The sequence below is a fragment of the Postia placenta genome, assembly GCF_002117355.1.
Source record: "Postia placenta MAD-698-R-SB12 unplaced genomic scaffold POSPLAscaffold_4, whole genome shotgun sequence".
In the NCBI taxonomy this organism is placed as follows: Eukaryota; Fungi; Basidiomycota; class Agaricomycetes; order Polyporales; family Adustoporiaceae; genus Rhodonia; species Rhodonia placenta.
In genome coordinates, this window is record NW_020169835.1 from 84951 (window position 1) to 101000 (window position 16050).

The window sequence follows — 16050 nt, forward strand, 5'->3', positions numbered from 1 at the left end:
CCTGCCATCAAATTAGAAACCACAAAGCTCCAGTGGGCAGCTGCGGCGCTTCCCGACTCCAAATCAGTATACCATAGGTAAGTCGTCGAAACGGGAGTTAGGAGATAAGCAATGGTAGCGCCAGCTTGTTCATCCCCCGCCGACTCAGCAGAATGCACAATGCTCATGGTGGAAGCCACCGCCACCAATAGTCATCGCGCGGGTCGAGTAACCCGTTTCTATAAGCATGAATGGCTTGCTGTCGTTGAGAATGGTAATACGCGGCCTCAAGCTGCCCGTAGGGCGCAGCATCGTCTGTTGAGACACACGAGTAAGTGACATGCGCAATGTGGGTCGGGTTCCGAAAAGCATGACACTTACTTGGACTCTGTCCTGTGAAGAGATACCGCTGGGTGTCATCGCTCGAGAGAAAAGTATCGGAAGTCATCGCTGCCATTCTGAACTCGTCATCTGATTGAGGCTCCTCGGGCATCAGTAAACGTCGTGCAGTGACAACTACTGCGGACTGAGGATTCCACATCCTCGCGGACGGTGACGGGGGACGGATACCTGTATGCTGAATGTTGTGCGGAATGGCGGGTGGAGGAAAACCTGTCAAGATTGGGGACGTGTGGGGCACAATGTGCTGAGTGGCCGCATGCTCCGGAGGGAGCCGGGGCATAGGCGGTGGCGATCCCGGTCGATCAGCAAACGGGACGGCGCGCGCACTGCTATGTTCCGCCTCTGCACCGTCGTCGACGTCGGAATTGTGCAGCCCTGTATGTTCCAGCTCGTATACAGACGGGGAAATGCACAGCGGACCACTGCTTCGCGGTGACGACGGCCCAGGCGCTGGATTTTGACGCACTGCACTGCCACCGGTCTCCCGGCGATCTAAGAGAGGAGGTTCTTGGCGAAGCGTGAGATGCGCTTCGAGAGCTTGCCCGTATCCGCATTGAGCCTGCCGAGATTCGGCGATGCCAGTGTCTCTCCTAAGTTCTCCGGATCGGAATATATGGGTGTCTTGTGTAGATGGGTTATCATCTCCCTAATATCCAAAAATAGGGAGCTCAGAAATGTGGGCTGCATCCATGTGTACAGAAGGACTGACTGGGCTTGTAGGCCATTCGCTTAAAGCATCATCAAGGGCCGCAGAGCGGTAACTTGTGGAGGCCGGCGGCAGCAGTGCAGTTATTCCGGGTCTTGCTTCCAGATGTTGTTCACCGTACGCGCGCAAGCTGCTTGTACTGGCTTCCCGTAGGTCGTCGTTGGCCACATGTCGACCGTCTCTAGGAGGGCCTAATGGCCCGATGCCCCCCGTCGATGGCGTCACTCGTCTGTGTGTCTTACGCGTCGTCGTGTCTGAGGTCGAATGTCGTCGTCGTCGTCGAGTGGGCGAGGGAGTATCGCTATTCGGCGACGTCTGCTGGCTGCCTGATTGCGGAGTACCAAAGAGGCGTGCACCACGATGCAGAAACTATGCAAATGGCTGAATTCAGTCCGCTGTACTTCGTGAGACATACAGGACGCTCACCCCCGACTGATCCTCTATCCGCCTCAGCTTCGAGGGGAGACGTCCATGGCCTCTGTCCTGGTCATCATCATGCTTACGCGGATTAGGGTATTCAGGTTGCATGACAATGAAAAAAGCACGCGAGTGGCGTGTATAGTGGCAGAGGAGATGTAGATCATAGAGCGGTGATTAAGACGTCGTGTAAATACGGAGCCGGGGCATATATAAGAGCGATTTTGGCTGGCACAGCCCCTGCACATTGAGCGTCGCCAATGCGGTCGCGTGAAGACATCTCTATATGTTCAGATGAAGTAATGGATCGGTCTTGTCGATCGCATGCAACAAATCTGCATATCATACACGACTGTTGGCCTGCTAGCATGACACTGTGGAAATAGCACGCTAGACTAACTGATAAACGCTGAAGAGGGGACGAGTGTATGAGATTTGGACGATCGATGGCGCTTTCGCGGGACCTTAATAGACAGATACAGCATCAATGCTGCCGCCTCAGATGATTTACTCCAAGAGATTGTATTGACACAGCATAAGTAAAACGTCGGGTGCCTAGAGGCGCTGTAACGATCACTTGCCTTCGGTAGCACTGGTCTTACTGCGTCTAGGCACCCCGACGAGGTCAAAATTGCATGACGGGGCGGTGTGAGCGGTGTGGTACACACAGGGAAACGTACCTTAGAACCGTATCGGGCGGTTCATCAACAAGTGCGCGGGCGATGCGACCATTGCGGGAATGGTAGCACGCAGACAGTCGGTAAACCCATGCGTAACGGGCTCTATGCCCACAGCTACCTTATGTAGTCACCACAGTGCATTGACATGTGCCATCGGTTGTGCGCGGCCGGGTCGTGTGTGTGAAGGGAGGAGACACTGGCGGGCCTTGGCAACCAACTGTTCGAATATAGCATAAAATGCGTTTCGCACGGTTGCAAATTGGAGTCTTGAGAGCCATAAATCTATATTAGAAAGCCATATGAAGCCGAGCTAGAGTCAAGCACAGTGAAGCACAGTGGCGAGAAGCCAGAAGATTTGAAAGCTCAATGTTCAAGACCAGTGTGAAGGCAGGACGAAAGCGGTGGCCGTCGTTATAGCGGCGCGGTGCAACGCCGACGCGCTTGTGGCGTGCACTGATCAGTACGTCACGTGATGGCGCTTGATGGGTCGACACTTCTGAGCTTAAATAGCTGATTGACACCGTAAGTTGTCCACCTTGCTGCCCGCCAACATTAGACGGTGGCATAGGTGGCATAAAGACGAGAAACTGCTGAGCCCGGGACATCGTTCACGAGCCTCTCACTCGGTTTCCTTAGAACTACAATGGGTATTTTGGTTATGAATGGGAGCCAGATAGCTAGTGTAGATAAAATAGCGACGAAACCCGATATCCGAAACTACATGAAGAGGTCAAGCTGCTGGTACGGCCGGTGGAGGTAAAGAGGGATAGTAAAGATCGTCTGTCGAGTCTAGATCAAGGATGCACTTCCACTCTGCTGTTGCGGTTGTGAAGAGTTCTGCCCGATCCCGCCCCCAAGACTGAACGGTCCCGAGCCAAATGACGGGGCTCCTTGGTTCGGGTTGTTTGTCGAAAAGGGCGAGTTTCCCAGACCAGGCATGGATGATGAGTTAGGGAGTCCGCCGCTGCCGCTACCAAATCCGCCCCCTGCCATTGATGGCGCAGTGGTGGAGAACATTGTTGCCCGGAACGGATTCGCCGCACCTGCCGCACCTGTCATCTGTGGGCGCAGGCCGCTTCCAACGGTGTTACCACCAAAGCCACTCAACGCTCCTGTCGGTTGACTTGAGAAGGCGCCAGTAGGTTGTGAGCCGAACGCGTTTGTCGTCTGTGCACCCGACGACTGGGGGTTGGATGCTGTAGGCTGGCTAGCAAACCCACCAAAGCCCGTCGGCTGCGTGCCTAGCCCGCTTCCGATCCCTGTCGACCCCGGTCCAAACGGACCGCCAGACATTGAGTTCTGCCCATACGCAGAGCCATTCTGTGTCGATGAAGGAAAGCTTGGTTGCGGCGACTCGCTCGGCGTCGTTGGAGCCGATGGGATGGGAGGTAGGGACTCGAAGAGCGCCGCGCCAAAAGAGGACGACGGCTTGAATGGTTTGAGGCCGCTAAAGCCTGTCTTCTGCGGTTGTAGTGGTGCTGCTGGCGACACCGAGATGGACGGGTTTGACGGGTTGAACGAGCCCAGCGAGGTAGTGGTCGCTCCAGTCGGCTGGCTAGCCAGCGACGAGAAGAGCGTGTCTGAAAACATTGAACTCGTGCCGGTCGCCGACGGCGCCTGTGGGCCTGCCCCCGCGGGACTGCCGTGGCCGGACTTGTTGAACGAGAACTCGGATGCGACGCTCGCCATGACTGACCCCGTCTGTTGCGGCGCGACATGCGGCCCAAAGCCATTCATACCAAGGCCCGAGTTCACTGGCGACGACGGCTGCTGGAAGCCATTCTGCTGGAAAGTTTGGTTCTGCCCGCCGCCCATTGCGAGCTCAAACATTGTAGGTGGTTTTGGCACCGGCGGGGGCGCAGTGACGGGCGTACCGAACGGATTGCGCGAGCCCGTCTGGTGCGTCTTCACAGGCTCCGCCCTCGGCGGGCCCGAAGACGACGCCGAGGGCGAGGAGAGGGCGGTGAGCGGGGCCGACCCTGGGCGTGCGGGACCTATGTTCGCGGTATTGTTCAATGCGGACTGCGCGAACGGCTGTGCGATTTGGGACGAGCCCGCCATCACGCTGAACGCGTTGAAGTTCGGCGCGTTCGAATCGCCCGGGAAGCCCTGCGGCTGACCATTGTTTTGCACAGGGAACGGATTGGTACTTGCGGGCTGGTGCTGGGGCGCGCCGGTGGGCATCCCGAAGGGCGACATGCCCGTCATCTGCGGGAGCATCGTGCTCTGGCGGAACGGGTTTGCACCCGTAGCTTGAGGCTGCAAGAAGGCAGTGTGCTGTGGTTGGAGGAAAGGAGCGGGCTGCTGTTGTATTTGCTGATGTTGTTGCTGCTGGAGCATACCAAAAGGATTCGTGGATGTGTACTGAGGGACAAGGAAGCCCGTCGGCTGCGACTGCACTTGAGGGGCGACTTGCATCTGTGGTTGGGCGAATGGCTGGGAGGCATCGAACGGCGCGCCGGTCATCATGGGCATTTGCATCTGATGCATTTGCTGGGCAAATGGATTATGCACCGCATGCTGTTGAAAATACGCGGTGGATGGGCTGCCAGACATGTCAATAAAATGACTTGGTTCAAAGCCATGACCACAGTACCTTCCTGTCTGAGGGTTGAACATGGTCTGTTGCTCCTCCTCTATAGCTGAGAAAAAGTCAATGAGGGCCTGGTTCGTAGGTGGCTTAGACTGGTCCGCTGGTTTGTCTGTTGTTACACCTGACTCCGGTGCTATCGGCGCAAATAACATAAGCTACCTAGCTCACCGAGATACGAATGTATCCCACCTTTCTCTACAGTCTGAGCTTGAGGAGGAGGAGCACTGATTCCCAACCTCTCTGCTCGCTCCGCGGCCTCCTTATTTGTCCTGTACTCGATTCGGTTCTGCTCGAAATTCGGATCCTTCAAGTACTCCTCGAGAGCACCTGCGAGGGAGACAGGTGCCTGCAAGCGCATATAAGCTCGTGGGCCAGGTGCATCAAGAACATAGACTCACATGGCGGAGATTCGGGATAGGAACGTTCAGGATATTCTGAAGCTTTTTGGCAACACCCAAATACTCAACCACCCGCTCTGTCTCCTTGCAGAAGTGTCGGTAGAGGTTGAGGGCTTCTTCTGCATCACTCCGGAACATCTCAAAGTAGTGTTCTGTACTTCCATCATTGACCAACACGAGACAGAAGCTACGCCTGAAACGAACCTAACACATTGATCACACCTTCGTTGCATGCCTGAAACAGAATAAGCAGGTCCTTCGTTAGCATGCGGAGCGCCGTGATATTCAGCTCATTGTCCAGGTCGTCGAGGTAGAACTAGATGAGTGTCAAGCTCCGAGAACGAATACGGCATGCTTGGACGCACCCGACACTCGACAAGCGCGTCAATCATCTTCTGTACGACCCTTGTCTCACGTAGCAGGCCCTTCTCCACCGTCATGATACGTAGCTTCCTGCCGGCTAACGTCTTGCTCCGTTGCACCCCTGAGGACGCTGGGGGGTCCTTAGGGCGTGAGGACGCTGGTGGCTCCTTAGGGCGTGAGCGTCGTGAGCCGCCTTCCCTTCGATCCCGATCCTCTTCTAGCGCCTGCGACAAGCGCATATCCCGGTTGTTCTCGGACTGCACGCGGACTGCGTCGTGCTTGAGGTCGCGGAAGGCACGGATACGGGTATCCAAGTAGGTAGAATAGTGTTGGATGTTTTGCGGGGCGGCGTAGCCTGTGTGCGTTGAGTGACGCCTGACCGAGGCCGAGCCTGGAGCTAGGCGCACCTTCCCAATTCCCCGTCGAGACATTCTTGAGCCTCAGTACGTCCGACTGTGATAGATAGGAAAGAACGTTGTCGGTCGAACCGTTGCGAATCATCGAGTGCAATACGATGAGCGCCTTGAAGACAATCTGTGTGGCCGGTTGCGTGAGCAATCAATTGTACAACAGCGACGACGACCTCGCAGTCTCAGAACACAGCACGCACTAGGACATTTGGCTCCTTGAATCGGGGAGCCAGCGCCCTGCAGACATCGTGGACCGCTCCATCCTCTGACCAAGTCGCAGCGAGAATCGGGTCGAGGTACTAGGGGTGAAGTTCAACGCCAGCACATGTATACGGGGCAGCGTACGCACCTTGGCTTTGGGCGGGTTGGGCTTGGGCTTGCAAGCACCCTTCATCGCCTTCTCAAAGCTGGTCATGGCGGGCGAGGAAGAGAAGGAAGACGGCCGCGGGATAGCCGACGACCGACGAGGCGGGGTAAGGTGAACGGAGTGTTTCCAAATTAGGGAAACGGCATGTACCTGCGAGGGATGGCCATCATACGCTCTCTCACACCACGACGTCGACGCTGTCGTTCTCGCTGTAGCCGTCGTTTTCCTGGTCGTGGACGACGTCTAGCACGAGTTCAGAAGCAAGAATAGACGACTGCGCAAATCAAGCTCCCAGCGCACGCGACATTGTCAACTGCGCTCGATGACCGCCGAGGAATTTCAATAATCTCAGCTTGTTCGGATACACACCCGCCCACACTCTATCCTCACAACCCATCGCTCTGGGCTGGACTTCTGACGATGCTCCGCTACTTGCCAGACTCATTCAAGATCAGGCGATTTACCACCCGCCAGCTCGTCGCAGTTGCCATCGCCCTCCTCGTCGTTCTCGCGCTCTACTATAATGCGCTCCCACACTACTCAGACGGCAGACGCTGGACACCCCCTCCCGTTGCCGCTAGTCGCACCCCTCCCGCAGAATGGCAGCGTCGCGCCGACCAAGTGAAGCAAGCCTTCCTCCATGCATACCACGGGTACGAGACCCATGCAATGCCGCACGACGAGATACGGCCGCTCTCGAATCAATTTAAAGACAAGTGCGTTGCATGCAGCTTTCGCTCGTATACCGTGCAGAGATATCCGGCTGTTACTTACTCGCTGTGTCAATCTACGTCGTAGTTTCAATGGCTGGGGTGTTACTCTCTTTGACTCACTAGACACCATGATCCTAATGGACCTCAACGACGAGTTCCGACGTGCACTGCCCGTAGTCGAGAAGGCGGATTTTATGCCTAGCCCGGTACGTCACTCATGTGCAATTCTGCCGCCAGACTTGAGATACGCTTTGTTGTGGTGGATTCTATGAGATTACAGGCCTCCGTAGTCCGTGTATGATCGGCTTTCTCGGCATGCCACCGTCACCAAACTTTCTTTCCTGTTGTTTGGGAGGGTGTATTCTTCGATTTCAACTGTTCATCTCAGATGATTGCATAGGCTCGGCGCGGGTATTGCATTACTCAATGGGGCGCAGTTTCCGCTGCCCGTCCTTATTACCCAGTTCTGCTTTCATCAGCCGAACAGTAGTTGGCACATAAAGCATGATGCTAGTAAATCAGCCAGAATCCCAGGACAGGATCTCAATGCTACATCGTAGAATCCATCGCAGAGACATTATTAGAGGTCTCATACATGACAATGCTGAGACGACACATAGAATGTCACCAACAAACATGTTGGATACGCACCTTTCTTTGAGACGGTCATTCGCTACCTCGCAGGGCTCCTCTCAGCGTACGCCCTTTCGCACGAGCCTATCTTGCTCCAACAAGCCGAGAAGCTGGGCAGTATGCTTTCGCCCGCCTTTGATACGCCAAGTGGGTTTCCGCTGTTTGGTGTAAACATTGCCCAGTATGTACTCTCTGTTAAGCCGATGTGGCTGTGAACACGCGTTTCTGAGCTCTCTTTTTCGCATCCAATTCAGGGCCCAAGGCATTGGGTCAACCACCGGCATTCTCGCCGAAATTGCCAGCTGCCAGCTAGAGTATACCTATCTTGCTCTTCTAACTGGCAATAAGACATATTGGGACAAGGTAAGAGAAAAGGCACGCGGCGGTACTCCAGTTACTGAGTCCTGTTGCATTGCGAAAGGCAGACGGTGTCATGCAAGGCCTCGCTCAGGCAGATCTCACTGCGCTCGGCGGGATGATGCCCCGCCGTTGGAACGTTGAGACCTCAGAACCAACAGATCGTGAGTTTGTCCCCTCGATGTAGGGGGGCCAATTTGACTCAAATTTCGTAGAATTCCTGTCCGTTGGTGCTGCGACCGACAGTGCTCACGAATACCTTCTTAAGCAATATCTCATGACCGCGAAATCTGACCGAACAAGTTACCAGATGTGTCAGTCTGGAATACACAGTAACCGCACCTCAGACTGACTTACTGGTACAACAGATCTCCGCGCTACTAACCACATTCTGACGCACCTGCTGTATCTGTCGGACAAGCGCGGCCTCCTGTATGTCACCGACGTCTCCCGCCCAGGCGGCGGCCCTAGTCACCGATTTGAGCACCTATCGTGCTTCTTCCCCGGCCTGCTCGCGCTCGGCGCAGACCAACTCGACCTGTCGCTCGACGACCTGGACCTCTCCACCCTCGGGTCGGAAGGCCTGCGCTCGTACGAGATTCTGAAGCACTACGACCTGCGCGCGCTGCACAAGTGGGCGGCCGAGGGGCTCGCGACGTCCTGCTACCTCTTGTACGCGGACCAGCCGTCCGGGCTCGCCCCGGACGAGGTGAGGATGCGGCCCGAGTCGGAGGACCCGCGCTCGCACCGCGCCGGCATGAAGCCCCCGCCGTCGGCCGGGAACCTGTGGATCGCGGCGCTGGAGCGGTGGCGGGAGGGCGGCCAGCGCGGGTCCCCACCTGGGCTGGGCGAGAAGCCGACGGTGCGGTTCACGGAGGAGGAGCTGAAGAGTGTGAAGCTGCGGGCGATTAAGGCCGAGCGGCGGGACTATTACTTGCAGCGGACGGACTACCTGCTGCGGCCGGAGGCATGTGTTTATGCTGTGTAAGGCAGGAGCAGACGCTCACCGTGGTCCTTTGCAGACTGTGGAGTCGCTATACCTGCTGTGGCGGACGACAGGAGACCCCATCTGGAGGGAGCGGGGGTGGGCGATCTTCGAGGCAATTGAGCGCGAGACGAAGACGCCGTCAGCGTACGCGTCCATCAAGGACGTCCTGAAGTCCCCAGCCCCTCAGCTAGATGACATGCCTAGGTAAGTTGGTCATGCGTTCAGGTCGTACGTTGGCCCTTATTCTCGTCGTTGTGCACAGCTTCTTCTTAGCCGAAACGTATGTACAGCACTTCCCGCAGCTGATGCATGTGATTTGGGACGGGATGCTGACCGAAGACTAGGCTCAAATACTTGTACCTGACGTTCCTGGACGAAGATCCGCTGCCATTGGACCGATGGGTGTTCAATACTGAGGCGCATCCATTCCCTGTCTTCACGTGGTCTTCGTGGGAGAAGGAGAAGTTTGGCATCGGGAAGCTGCCATCGTAGAATGCCGCCGGATGTGGTGCGCAATGTACGTGCTTCGTTTCTGCTTCTGGAAGCCGGGAAGGCTGCCTTCGGTGCCGGTAGATAGGCGTGTAGGGTTTAGAGCTCGGCTACACGGATACCTGCGCTGAGACATGTCGACCGGGTCGTGTGACGGACGCTCTGCGTAGATAAGTGCATTCGGTCAGACTTGCTGACGTCGACACGGGTGTCGGCAGTGTAGCATCCGTATGAAGCCCCGCCCAATAGCAAGGAGCCCCTATAATGACATTGTGTTTTGCTGTCGTGCGCACCCCATGTTGTGTCACGCATCTGTTATATGCAACCGCCTGACCAACGCCTGTGTAGGGGCTGTGAGTCGTGAAAGCTTTAGCTGAGGAACGAGATCCAGACCTCAGCGAGCGCGAAGACGGAGGGACAGGGGAGGTCACTGGTCCTGCTTAATGGTGGCCGGTCCTGCTGTGCCTGCCCCGCACTTGGCGCTTGGCGCGGCTGTGATCGTGATCGGTAGGAATCAGCTGACGCCCCGGACACCCCGGACCGCGCGCCCCTCAGGCCAATGCGGGTGTTGGCTAGCGTCATAAGAGGACTTGATGTTTCTACGCCATGTCTTCAGGCATTCGACCCGCTTCTTCTATCCCCGCTACCGCCACTACTCAGCCATGTCTGCGCTCAAGCAAGGGGAATTCGTCGGTTCTCTCGACTGTGGTACCACGTAAGTCGCCCCCCATTTGGCGGCTGCGAGCACACCTTACGTGTCTTGTGTTTTCCAGGTCATCGCGATTCCTCATCTTCGACAAATACGCAGACATAGTGGCGGAGTACCAGACTGAGTACCCGCAGTACTACCCCGAGCCAGGGTCAGTCCGCCTGGCGTATTTTGCTCCTGCCCGCCCTTACGTGCACAGGACGCGTCGGCGCGCTTGCTGACCCCTGTGCGCAGCTGGCATGAGCAGGACGCAGACGAGATCATGGCGAGCTGCGACGTCTGTATCACAGAAGCTTGCAAGGCGCTCGAAGCGGCTGGCTGGTCGAAAGATAGCGTCAAGGTCATCGGTGCGTCCTTCCCGCAGAACGCCGTCACGTGGTCCTGATCCATCGACGACGCGTCGCGCAGGAATCACCAATCAGCGCGAGACGGCGGTAGCGTGGAGCCGGAAGACTGGCAAACCGCTGTGTCGCGCGATCGTGTGGGACGATGGAAGGACGAAGAACACCGTGGCCCACTTCGAGCGTAAGCTCGACTATGTGGGTCTGGAAGTCCAGCCTGGCGTGTTCAGGAAGGCCAAGAACGGCGAGGCCGCCCTCAAAGAATTGTACGTGCCGTTGGCGAGCATTCAAACCATCTGGCTGATAGTAGAGTAAGGACCGGCCTGCAGCTATCCACATACTTCTCCGCGATCAAGCTACGATGGATGATAGAACATCACCAGCAAGTCAAGAAGGCACACGAGGAGGATGATCTCCTTTTCGGTACGGTAGAATCCTGGATTGTCTATGTACGCGACCACAGCCCTCCGAACGATGCGCGCTGACCTCCCATCTCAGCGCCTGACCGGTGGTGTACACGGCGGGCTGCACATCACCGAAGTCACGAACGCGTCGCGCACGCTCTTAATGAACTTGCGCACGCTGGAGTGGGACCCCGTTATGTTGAACTTCTTGGAGATCAGGCCCTCCGTCCTCCCGAAGATAGCGTCTTCCTCAGAGGTCTACGGCGAGGTGTCGTACGGCGCCCTGCAGGGCGTCAAGATCGGAGGTCTCGTTGGAGACCAGCAGGGAGCGCTCATCGGCAATAAATGTCTGAAGCAGGGTGAGGCCAAGTGTACATATGGCACTGGCGCGTTCCTGCTTTTCTGCACTGGTGCGGACATCGTCTCGAGCGCGCATGGGTTGTTGAGTACGGTGAGTCCCTGCGATAGCTATTGGAACAAAATCTCACGTCACTCTGCAGGTCGCGTATAAAGACGGTCAGACCGGGAAGCCTGTCTATGCTCTTGAAGGAAGTAGTGAGTGACCTGCCGACTCCATTGATTCGGCCCCTGCTAATTCACATATATAGTCGCGGTTGCAGGGAGTGCTATCAAGTGGTCAGTGATGTTTGTTCTCCTGTAGCACCTTTCCGCTGACCTTAGTTTCTTCAGGCTTCGTGACTCGCTGGGCTTGATTAAATCCGCTCCCGAGATTAACACACTTGCCGCCTCCGTCCCCCGCACGGGAGGTGTCTACTTCGTACCCGCGTTCTCGGGTCTCCTCGCCCCGTACTGGGACCCTGGTGCGGCAGGAATGCTCATCGGTGCGTCCGGTTGCTGCATGTGCCCTTTGCCCGACACAGCTAACCCCGTCTGCTCTGCCACACAGGTCTGTCAGCATACACGACCTCCGCCCACATCTGCCGTGCGACGCTCGAGGCGAACGCCTTCCAGACGCGCGAGATCCTCGAGAGCATGAAGCTCGACTCGAAGACGGACCTCAAGCACCTCATGGTCGACGGCGGCATGACGAACGGCGACATGGCGATGGAGGTCCTCGCCGACATCGGCGGGTTCACCGTCGTGCGGCCCGAGATGCGAGAGTGCGTGCCGCGCTTCGTTGCCCGAATGTATGCGCTGATGACACATGTCCGCGCAGATCGACCGCGCTGGGGTCCGCGCTCCTGGCGGGCTCCGCGGTGCGGCTGTTCGGCTGGGACATCAGCAAGCCCGAGACGCTCGCAGAGGTGAACACGAAGGGCACGCGCGAGTTCAAGCCGGGCATGCCCGAGGCGACGCGTGAAAAGAAGTGGCGAGGGTGGAAGCGGGCGGTGGAGCGGTCTCTGGCCTGGGACGAGGGCGTCGACGAATGATCGTCTTGCTTGTTTTGGGGGGAATTGACGATGTATGTTATTAAGTTACAGAACAATGTGTACAATAGGTAGTGTGCAGTACTAGTATGATACGCGAGGAATAGTGAGATACCATGGACGCGGGGGCCAGTAGGATGCCGCTAACTAACGTTGTGTGTCCTGGGACCTGCATAATCCTGAACATATCTCACACTAGCGAGCGAAGCCGGCGACGGGCCTGTCGTGGCTGATTTGGCTAGCCGCATCCGACAGCGTAAAATTGTACTTGGGGGCCTCGCCGGATGTCGGGAGTTCCAGGGTTCCGCACTTTACAATACAGATCAGAGCAAGAAACGCGTATCGACTCCCCTCAGTACTAGTACGGCGTACTCGGGATACGAACACGAGTTGAGGGCGTCCGAGCACCGTGGATGTAGAAGTACTTAAGACGCACCAGTGCGACGTTCAGACAAAGTCGGGAGGGGATGTCGCTGCGCAGGAGCTAAATATGGAAGGCAGCATACGAGACGATCGGCGGGTGTACAGTAGAAGGAGCGGCGGGATGCACGCCGAGCGACAGGCAGTACTGTGCGTCCTAATCCTTGAGTGGCCTTCCAAGTCCCCGAAGCCCCGTCGGGTTGTCTATTCCCCAGCTTGTCCTCATGCTCCCGAACACTCGCCACAGAATCGCCTCAGCTCAAACAAGTCCCTCTGATTTTTGAGAAAACGACGACTGCCGCACGCCTCCTTGTATTCTCCCTCGGAAATGCCATCTCCAGTCGCTCTCGTTGACCCCTGCTGGTGTTTTGCTACTGGAGCAACCTCGTACTGGACCTGCGCTTTCAGCACTCAGCCGACCACACTACAGCATCTCATGGGAAGCGCGGAGGCCCGCAAAGTGCGCAGTAGGCCGAGGAAGTGCAATTGTGGGTGGAGTCTGACTTCCAGAGCTTGAGTGATGTCTTTTGGGGTGTGCAAGCTATGCAGTTTCACCCTCCGGATTAGAGCCTTGTTTATTTTCACTAAGCCTGGCGGTCAGTATCGAGACTGGTCCCATATGCATGCTGTCTGCTGATGGGCATCGCTGCTCGAGCCTTGCCAAAGGCACAGAAGCTATGCGTGGTACATCATGGCTCAGGCACGTCTTTCTCTCGTGGTTCCTTGTGGTCAACCCTCGATTACTTGAAGAGACCTCTAGCCCTCCTTGCAGATTGGGCGTATACGCGCCACGCCCATCGTATACCTGTGAACACAAGCATCGGCATCCACAAGAACGCTGCATTCGGCTTTATCCCGCGGATACGTAACCGATTCGACTCGATGCTACTTGCCGTACAGGTGGGACGTCCAAACGTTCTGATAATTTCGGCAGTGGCATACTCTGCATTCGACTGTACATTTTGGAAGGGCCCGGAAAATATTGCGCCAACTCTGCGCCACCCGAAGGTGAGATTTCATGCCTTCTGGAGCACGAGACATGTCGCTCTCTTGTCCACGTGCTCTGCATATAGCATTGTCTACACTCTCTGGGCGCTAAAGAACCTTTCGTGATCGTATGTATTACACTGAACCACGACGCAAAATTCGCAATATCGTATGCAATGAAAGAGACCTTAGACTAGGCTTAAATGAACAAGGCGGGGTCGAGATCACGCGCATTGATTTTGGCCCTTATTTGCTCTGCATCGTACTGGGAAATGCGTTCCACAGTCCGTTCCTCACCCGAGCGCACAATCCTCCACCAGCCAGCATCGAGTGCTCTGCTTGTGGTATATTGAATAGAGACATATTGGAGGGAATGTATATGTTCTATGAGCACGTGCACCTGCTGCTCTAGTTTGTCCAGCATCGGAGTGATTGAGCGATGGCCGTCATGAGCTAAATGTGTCCGCTCGAGGAAATATGACAGCCTGATGTGGATTAGGTGGCCCAGGTCATTCAGTACACCAAAACGTATGCCCTTCCAGGTGTTTTCCAACAGTCAACATTCGTGACGATGTCTTCAGATTACTTCGACTCACCAATTGTTGAGCCATCTTGAGCACTAGATCCATCTCGCGCCAGAGCAGAAATATCGAGATTTCCAGACTACGTATTTGAGGCGCAGTTTCTGCCAGTCTTCCCCAGAAAGTACCAGCCAGCTCGGGCTCTGCAAAAACTGACAGTGCTAGTATCCTCGGTGAGGTCTGTCGTACCGTGTTTAGCACGGTAACGTCATGGGCTGAATCGAGGTAGAGGGCCGATGTTATCGAGAGATGGTGCACGTAACAATTGAATGACCATTTCTCGAGGAGCTCTATAGGTCCCCCGACGTAGTCCATATGTGGCCAACATACGCTGCTTGTCGAATTCGAATCGAATCGACACTCCACGCGCAGCTCTCGCACATTGGGGAAAGCTTGGACTGCCTCGGACATCGAGAGTCGACATCTATTCAGAGTCAGGCTCGAAACAGTGGGCCTGATACAACGGTCTATACTCCTATATTGATGCCTGACTCGTAGACGACGAGCGAGGACTTATGGACAGTACGTCGTCCTGAAGATCGAGCGAGGAAGTCGAGAATGACCACTACCCCAAGCGAAGAGGAGCAGAGACTTGAATGAATAACCAGGTCGAACTTAGAGTTCGACCGACTAATGGTACAACTACTTATACAAGCACCGACTACGCACGGACCATTGTGTCTACGTGGTCGTGTTAGTGAAGAAAGAAATGTAGTGGTACGATGTCGAGTACGAAGTGCGCACGGACCCCATTATGTAAGCTACATAATGTTCAACCTGCGGGTGAGCGCTAAGACAGGCGCCAGTATGGGCGCTAGTAGTACAAGGAATAGAACGGAAAGACAAATGTTTCAGGGCCAGGACGATGGGAGTTGTGACGCTTCGGCATCGTTTGGATACTCTTCGTTATCCAAGTTGAGCTCCGAGAGGGTGAGACGTCTGATGGTCTGGATATGTTGGATGCTAGAGAGGTAACTGGGAGATGGGATCCAGAGTGACAGCTCTACCGGACTGCTACGCATCTCCCTCAGCATCTCCCTCTGTATTGCGAATACTGCATTGCTCTCGCTCCCAGTGGCTGTTATGTATAGATCCAGAATTTGTAAGTAGCGCAATGCTGAGAGGGCGGGCGCAATGCGAGGTTGCCTTAGCAGCAATGTGCCGACCGAGTATAGGATTTGGAGCGATCTGAGATGGATGGCGTTCTCGAGGAGAGGTACCTGTCACGAGTTGATACGGCGCCTAGCCGTTTTTTAAATTTTTCCTTTTCGCGGGCTCGAACCCGCGACCTCTGTACTACCTGCCTGATATGGACACATCGTTATCTGCTGTACGATTAGATTAGATAGGACGGCAGTGCACGGCACAGCTCGGGCTCCGCTGACACAGCCGCTCTGACTCACCGGCCCCCGGGGCCGCGTCGGCATGCTGCGCACGGACCAGCTGCGCACGGACCAGCGCGCACAGCCTCCCCTAAACTTCCCCTGTATATAAACCTGCCTCTGCTGCCCTAGGGACCTCAGTTTCGACCTCTTGTCCCTAGGTCAGTAAGCCCCTGTACTTACTTACTTATTCAATACTAACTTACTTGTCCCTAGCCTTAGGTTTGAGCACTGCTCACCATCGCTTCGGTGAGATCTAGTCGGACGCCCCCAGCCTTCAAGTTTTCTCTAGTCGCTTGACCTCAAGTCGCGACATTAGGTCGAAACTCCCCAAGCTGCCGGC

General features: G+C 55.9%; 5 protein-coding genes across 5 annotated transcripts; 2 read left to right on the forward strand and 3 right to left on the reverse strand.

The window, feature by feature from the left end:
* Positions 1-163: 163 nt before the first annotated feature.
* Positions 164-1615, reverse strand: POSPLADRAFT_1045012 (hypothetical protein; the record flags this gene model as incomplete). The annotated part of the gene is made up of 4 exons (XM_024478659.1): positions 164-294; positions 361-1027; positions 1091-1456; positions 1514-1615. 4 exons carry the CDS (start codon positions 1613-1615, stop codon positions 164-166), a joined length of 1266 nt encoding a protein of 421 aa, XP_024340620.1.
* A 2603-nt stretch (positions 1616-4218) lies between these two features.
* Positions 4219-6363, reverse strand: POSPLADRAFT_1179445 (hypothetical protein; the record flags this gene model as incomplete). The annotated part of the gene is made up of 10 exons (XM_024488667.1): positions 4219-4729; positions 4781-4910; positions 4967-5123; positions 5176-5327; positions 5380-5491; positions 5541-5646; positions 5770-5893; positions 5946-6072; positions 6149-6247; positions 6298-6363. Coding segments are annotated over 10 exons (1584 nt in total), but the record flags the coding sequence as incomplete, so codon positions are not given.
* A 372-nt stretch (positions 6364-6735) lies between these two features.
* On the forward strand, positions 6736-9498 carry POSPLADRAFT_1137624 (glycoside hydrolase family 47 protein; the record flags this gene model as incomplete). The annotated part of the gene is made up of 11 exons (XM_024484808.1): positions 6736-7031; positions 7114-7234; positions 7649-7842; positions 7916-8024; positions 8083-8182; positions 8234-8332; positions 8387-8727; positions 8782-8991; positions 9041-9210; positions 9269-9286; positions 9351-9498. 11 exons carry the CDS (start codon positions 6736-6738, stop codon positions 9496-9498), a joined length of 1806 nt encoding a protein of 601 aa, XP_024340622.1.
* Positions 9499-10157: 659 nt separating this feature from the next.
* Positions 10158-12340, forward strand: POSPLADRAFT_1137221 (hypothetical protein; the record flags this gene model as incomplete). The annotated part of the gene is made up of 11 exons (XM_024484766.1): positions 10158-10210; positions 10269-10355; positions 10439-10551; positions 10613-10811; positions 10862-10994; positions 11044-11400; positions 11450-11504; positions 11558-11585; positions 11640-11791; positions 11857-12070; positions 12127-12340. 11 exons carry the CDS (start codon positions 10158-10160, stop codon positions 12338-12340), a joined length of 1605 nt encoding a protein of 534 aa, XP_024340623.1.
* A 1603-nt stretch (positions 12341-13943) lies between these two features.
* Positions 13944-15541, reverse strand: POSPLADRAFT_1137681 (hypothetical protein; the record flags this gene model as incomplete). Its single annotated transcript, XM_024484821.1, has 4 exons — positions 13944-14210; positions 14515-14779; positions 15190-15393; positions 15492-15541. Coding segments are annotated over 4 exons (786 nt in total), but the record flags the coding sequence as incomplete, so codon positions are not given.
* Positions 15542-16050: the final 509 nt, after the last annotated feature.